This window comes from Alligator sinensis, unplaced genomic scaffold, assembly GCF_000455745.1.
Source record: "Alligator sinensis unplaced genomic scaffold, ASM45574v1 scaffold1469_1, whole genome shotgun sequence".
Classification (NCBI taxonomy): Eukaryota; Metazoa; Chordata; order Crocodylia; family Alligatoridae; genus Alligator; species Alligator sinensis.
The window spans coordinates 493,637-500,732 of NW_005842795.1; the positions used below are offsets into that span (position 1 = coordinate 493,637).

General features: G+C 40.9%; 1 protein-coding gene across 1 annotated transcript in view; it reads right to left on the bottom strand.

The window, feature by feature from the left end:
• RAPGEF4 (Rap guanine nucleotide exchange factor 4) overlaps window positions 1-7,096 on the bottom strand; it is a gene marked incomplete at its 5' end in the record, with an annotated part of 261,647 nt that overhangs the window by 56,345 nt on the left and 198,206 nt on the right. Inside the window, 2 exons of the mRNA XM_025191227.1 lie at window positions 394-472; window positions 3,113-3,201. Of these exons, the coding sequence (XP_025047012.1) occupies window positions 394-472; window positions 3,113-3,201 (168 nt within the window). The remainder of the gene's footprint in view (window positions 1-393; window positions 473-3,112; window positions 3,202-7,096) is intronic.

The window sequence follows — 7,096 nt, forward strand, 5'->3', positions numbered from 1 at the left end:
TAATCTGAACAGATTGACAATGAGCAAAATCTGTAGGTATAGTAAAATGCCTGTTAGCAATAATCTCTAATAATTCAGATTTGTATGTAATTCTCAACTAATTAATTCAGGGTGGTAGCCTTCATTTTCATTGCATAGCAATTTTGGGAAAGGGAAGATGGAGTGTTCTGGTTCAGAACTGTATCTCATCATGGTATGTAAATGGTTCAGCTGCTGGCGATTTAATCATTGAGAACTGTGACCTATGGGTATTTGTTAGTTGTACACTAAGAACAAACCTCCATTATAGATCATTTACCTTTGGAGATCTAGAAGCATTTCAAAATGTGTCTGTGTATTTTCTGTTATGGATGGTTTTAAAAGGAATGTAACATTCTCATTACAAAAGGATATTGTGCCATCAAGGCTGGGCATAGCTGACTATTTGGCATAAAAACACAGTGCATCAAAACAAAATCATTTAAAACAGAATCTGTGAAGAAAACAAAGGAAAAAGTTAAGCATTTGCAAACAGCTCAGGATTCACAACCATTATGCTTGTTTCAGTTAAAAATCTCATTAATTCCCTGAAGACACAGAAGGGGTCAGTTTGAAAACATTCTGTACTATTTTGTGCATAGTATTAAACTTGAAAATGTATTCAGGATAGAATTTAAAGTTTTTAGCCTTCTTTAAATGGATTCAACATCAGTCAGGATTCTAGACATAATAAGAACCTTGCTTTAGTAGATGTGCTCAGCCTGCATCAAATGAATACTGGCTCTTAAATAACACACTAAGGTCCTGATTCAGCAAAGGGAGCATGTACTTCACTTTCAGTATTTGCAAGTATCTCTAATATTTGGTTTTGTACTAGATACTTCAAAAGAAGGAAGTTTGGCACAACAATAAACACCAATGTGACACTTGAATTATTTGGGAAGGCTCCTCATTTATATAGACAGATACCAAAGTATAATGTGAATCATGCCTTTTATACCTAGGGACCTAAAAATGTCTGTCAGTGTTGTATAACGGTGTTATTATACCAAATAGCATACCTGTTGGCTCCAGCATGCAGTAAAACCTAAAATGGTTGGACTGCTAGTCAAAAATCTATTATCTATTTAAATTAAAATTGATTCCCAGTTATTGATTCACAGTTACATTTAAATTCAATATAGAAAATTTAGCTTAGAAATTAGGTTAGTCATACAACTGAAGCATTTTTAGACTGGGAAGAACTAAAAGTCTAGCTAAAGCATTCACAACAACTTGGCAACAGGTCCACTATCTTTTGCCTCCAAATGAGCTGATAGTGGGATGGCACAGGTAAAAGTAAGGGCATTAGTTACCCTTTGTACTTGTAAGGATGTGTGAGGAGGATTTAACTGGCCTGGCTGTCAAGCCCAGCATAAGTTTGCAGGGTTGGCAGTTTGAAAAAAAACATCATTTTACTTGTAAACTAAGCAATGCTTATAATGAATAAGTGAGAGACAATGAACAGAATACCCCTGGAGACCACTTCTGTAAAGCCTCTTTTCAAAGTGGAACAACATTTAAAAATCTTGTAATGGAGGGATGTCAAGGAAAATGTGGTGTGGCAACTGTGCCTATCCATATTGTCTCATTGCTTTCACTATAATCCAGCATTTGAAAATGTCTCTCAGCTGAAGCTATGCCATGCCCCCAGGGCCTCAGCCAGGGAATATCTCGTCTTTGCATAGTATGCAAAACAAACTGGTTTAGCTGTTTTCAATTTAAGGGAATGCATAAACTAAAAATCAGCAGTTTCAGATGTCTGTCCTCACACCAGTAAGAATGGCTTTGGTGTGACATTTTGCAGGCCAGCAAGATAAAATGTGGAATCTTGCAATCAGGCACTTTGAAGGAAAATATTTTGAAATAATTTTAAAGTTTAAGACAATTCAAAGACATAAATAATATATGTATGACAATTTATCATTAATTATTTACAGACTTAACAGCTTTGTGTTCAGCATCTAACCTTAGATGACTTGGTAACTATTATAGTAAGATTTATTTTTATTCACAAATGTGGCTAAAACACCCAGGCAAAAAGTATTTATCAACTCTTTCATCACATGGGCTTGCACTGATTGCACCAATATTATCACTCCAATGACTCAGAAACTACAAACTATTAAAAAATATATATTTAACATGCTTTTCAGCCATCTGTAACATCAAAAACATGCATACTAAAACAATAGCCTACTTTATATTGCAATAATTTAAAATAAAAGTTCCTGTATTGGTAAATACTATTATTTTCTCCTGACTCTCTGCTTTTATTAAAATACTTATTAATAACTAGTTAGAAGAGACCATATTCCTGTACCTAATTTCTTTATAAGTGCAAGCAGGGCTGAAGCACTTTCTGCATCAGAGGACTTGACCCTCTGATGCACTGAATCCTTTGACTGAATGCTGAATCCTTTGAATACACTGGAGAAGTATCAGTGGGTCCATCTACACATGCACTTTACTGCAGCGTTGACTAATTAGCTCTGCAGTAAAGTGTTATAGTCTACACGTGTGCCGGCATCAGGGTGCAGTAAACTAAGTATCTCCAACATAGGATAGTACTATTGGGGACAGTACTGCCTTACAGCGGAGTACCTTATTGTGCTGAAACACACATGTAGACAGTGATTGGGAGTGTAAATCATGCCAGGTCAGCCCAGTCAGGTGGGGGCTTGCTCTGCCCGGCTCAAATTGCTGCTGTCCCGGGTGTGCGTGTAGATGCTGCACCCAAGAGCAGATGTCTCCGGCACGAACTGCTCTAAAGTTTATGTTGTTGCATTATTGTCATGTGCAGATGCACCCACAATTAAGTTACTTATGTTTATTGTGCTTCTTATGTTAAAATTTTGGAGGCTTGTTTCCAGGTAGCAAAGTAATGCAGGAGTGATGCAGATCTTTAGATAAATGATCTAAGCTCCACACAAGTTACATCATCTTTAATTTCTTCAGCTTGTGTTTGAGCATTGATTAACTCTATTTCTGGAAACTTCTAAAGGCTGTTTTCCAAAGCATTACACTGTAATTTATATCTTGGGAACCTATCCAATTTATTAATAAAAATACAGCTTTTGTCAAATAATTCTACCTGTTGCTTCATTTACAGTTGATTCAAGTCGCATAGTTTCTAGAAAGTGCTCTAGAATTTTCTCTGGAGTTCCTGACATCACAATATACCTGGGGAAGGGAAAAGAAGTGATTAGTTTTCCAAAGGGAAAATAAAAATATCAACTGGCAGTTGGTATCAAAGGGAAGATCTAAGATTTCTGAGCATGGAAATGGGAGTCAAATACAACACTAGAGTTCAAATACCTGCTCTGACACGGACTCTCAATGTGGCCCAGGGGAAAATCATTCAACCTCTTTGCTTCAGGTTTCCCATCTGCAAAACGTGAACAATAATACTTACCTTCCCACCATGACTGCTGTAAGGACTATGATGATGAAGGACCCCATTCTCCATTAATGAAACTGCACTGGTGTAAACCTGGGTGAATCAGACCCTCCCATAAAGCACTATTAGCACTGTTCATAAGAACAGAAGCCTCAGCAACAATAAAAATAGTTAGAATGTAGGATTTAGGTAAGTTTAAATAGAATGACTGTGAGGGTGAGAAGCGAATTAGTATTTAGTATTATCAATCTTATCAAAATGAGAGTAAAGAAATTAAAGAATGCCTAGAAGGTTGCAGGTCTAAACTGGCCAGAGGACATTAGAAAAGATAGTAATGTGCAGTGGTGGAACTTGGCAATAGTGTTAGATAAGTGCAGTAAATTAGTATATGCAACTATATAGCCTCAGTATTTGTACCACTCCTAGAATTAAATGTAGGGTTGGGGGTCCTAGTATTAAATGTAGGGTTGGGGGACACAACATATTTACAATAGACTAATTTACTTTGATTTTATACAGTAATGTAAATCACACCAGGAACCAGATCAGACAGATAACCAAATTATCCAGGAGTAGGAGGTTGTAGCTATTACGGTCCCGCATCATTAGGTGGCAGGAAAAAAGGTGAAAGTTTGACCAAAGGGCTACCTAGGCACATGACACATGTAACTTACATCTATGTATAAGCACTATAGTTGCTTATGGGGTACCTTTATTTTGGAGTAGAGTGATATCATGTCTGCTCCACATTTACCCCTGTGTAAAGACATAGTGTAAATGGTATAAATATGCTGGGTGTCCACATTTCTAAAGAGGTGCAAGGGAACATTGCAACTAGTATGGTTACCATATCTATTGCATGGAACGCTGGCAAATTTTTAGGATATTATAGGATATTGCAGAAAAGGGCCCCTCTGATACCTGCCCTCTCTCCTCCTCTCCTTGCGAATGGGAATTCTTTTTATCTTTCATTTTATTCTTTCAATCATTGCATCATTTTTCTGCATTAAAGTTATAAAGTACAAAACTTAAAAAAAAAATCCCAGAGAAGTGAAGGGATCTGCTCCTGCTGAGAAATAAGTGGTGGAGCTGAGCTCCTGGGAGCTCCTCCTTACTTTGAGCACTGACCGTCACAGCTCTTTTACCTGCCAGCCCCTTTGGAAGAACTGTATTGATGTCCCAAGAACACTAACACTTGTTAAGCCAGTGCACATCCTGGCAGAGATACTAACCAAGTACCTGAGTGAGTGAAGCAGAAAAAACTCAGTTTGCTGTACTTTGAATATGAAAGTGAACACGAACCAGTGAAGCGGCTTGAAGTGACTGCAGAATGTAGCAACACTCTGTGAGGTGTCAGAAATATTGCAGGTGTGTGATCACCCATGAAAACAGAAGTTAGAGCTTGGGAGACAGAACTTCAGAGTTAGCCTTTTGGTGCAAACCTGTCATTCTTTGAAGCTGTGGCTCAGTGCACTGCAGCAGGAGAGGGAGTAAAAGGATGGGAAGGATCCAAACTACAGTTTGGGGCAAGTGGAGCCTTTCCTGAGATTCAGAGAAAGGAACGTAGGATGCTTTTAAATGATTGGGTGGTTTCAGGAGTTACAATGGGATGGATAAAGGGCATTTCACCTCTGTTTCACCAGTTCAAGCTCTGCATAATTTACCAGGAATTAAAAATCAAGTCTGAACCTAGTTTAATGTCCTACAGGATGGGCACATCTACACGTCGCCCTACAGTGATGTTGTTACTGGGCCGTACTAAAGCACAGCTCAGTAACTGCTCATACTGTACCGTGCATGTGGCACACAGTTAGTTTTAGCCACAACTTCACCATGGTGGTGACTAAAATGGGGGTGCGTGCCACTACAGTTAAGTAGCTGCTAGTCACATGTAGACTCACGTGATCCCTACGTTGCCATAGCACATTGTACAGCGACATAGCATGTTGCTACAGTGATGTAGGGTGATGTGTAGACATGCTCTAAGTCACTTACATTTGCCATTTATTTCCTTAGGAGAAATTTCCCACATTAAAATTGGAGTTTTTGTTCATAACTGTGACAGAAAACCCTTTTTGGGTGTCTGTCACTTCAAGGGCTGGAGCAGGGAGCTGTCAGGTGGCTGATGAAGGTGGCCATTTTAAGGCTCAGGTCAGGGAGACTAGAGAGAAGTTTGAGATCAGCCAGCGGGGAAGAAACATCTCCCTGCACAGCTCCAGGAACAACTCAGAGGTAAGAGTGAGGCTATGGGGATGGAGGAGGCCTCATTGGTTCTGGGCATGACCTAAAACTGCACCCTGTCAGGCAAGGGAGGCCTGGTGGTACTACCAGTGGCGTGGCAGCCCCACTTAAATACCAGGACCAATCACCTCCCTAGTGTAAGGTAGATCAGAGCTCCTAAACCCCTGCCCTCACCTTTGGGTGGGTTACTAGGAGGGTTAAAGGGGTCCTGGCATGCACAGTAGCTGCACTTGAGCCCTATGGGGTGTTGGGCCCTGGAGCAAGGGCCAGGCACACTGAACGAGCAGCACCTGAGTCCTAGGGGATTAGGACCCCAGCCCTGGGAGAGTGGAGTGAAGGTCAGGCATGCTTAAGGGAGAGCAGCACCTGAACCTGTTGGTGTGGAAGACCCCAGGCCCCTGAGAGAGGGGCACAGTTGTCCAGTGAAGGGCCAGGGGTGAAGTAGGCCCCTAGTTGAGCAATTTCTCAGTCCCATTCAGGTGAGGGCCACAGGATAGGCTCAAAAACCTGTGCCAGGGCTGACCAAGGGGTGGAGAGCAAAGCCCGAGGATCTCTTTGAGTAGGGTGAAGTGAATGTGGCCTGGATGGGCAGCATGCAAGAGACCGGGTGAGAGCCGGTGGAGTGCAAGAGGCCCCAATGAGGCGGGAAGTAGACTCAAAGCGGGCAGTATGATAAAGGTCCAAGTGTGTGCCCAGTTTGGCCCAGCCTTCAGCCAGAGTATCATCACTTATTGTGACATCTGTGAGGCATGGGACACGTATAGGGATAGTAGGAGCGTGTATATATTGCCCATGGACATTTGGGTACATGAAGGGCAGCCTCCCACCTATTTACCATCGCAATCATTTACCAACAAGGTGTGGCAGGAGAACCAGGCGGGAGGTTTGTCCAGAGACAGGGGCAGGCCCATACTAGTATTGGGCCTGGAAGCCACCCTTGTCACAATAACCTTAGCACAGAGGCCAAATTTCATTTGGAGAAGGAAGCCAGTCTCACAATCAGAGGTGAACACTCAAGATCAGAGCTGAGTTTGGCCAAATCAGAATAGTTTAACCAAACTTTCCAAAGGTGAGAGATTATAGGTATGCCCCTAGAGGCATCTAAACAAGCAGCCTATTTTCCAGAAGTATTGAGAACACAATAATTTCAGATGATTCAGAACTCTGGGAATCAGGTCATTTACTGAGACCTTATTTAAACATGGTTTTTTGAAGCCAAATGCTAGCCCCTCATCCAGTTCAGCCTCCCACAGCAGCATATAGAGATGTCCTATTTGCAAGCACTATTTGTTCACTTTAGAAGATTTAATGTAAATATAAAGAACATTATGAAACTGAAGAATAAACTGAGTCCTGAAAGGCATTTTAAGGCATATTGTTTTCAGGCCACTTAAGCTTCTCTTATATTTGATTTTTGCAATAATCTAAAGGCAGGAA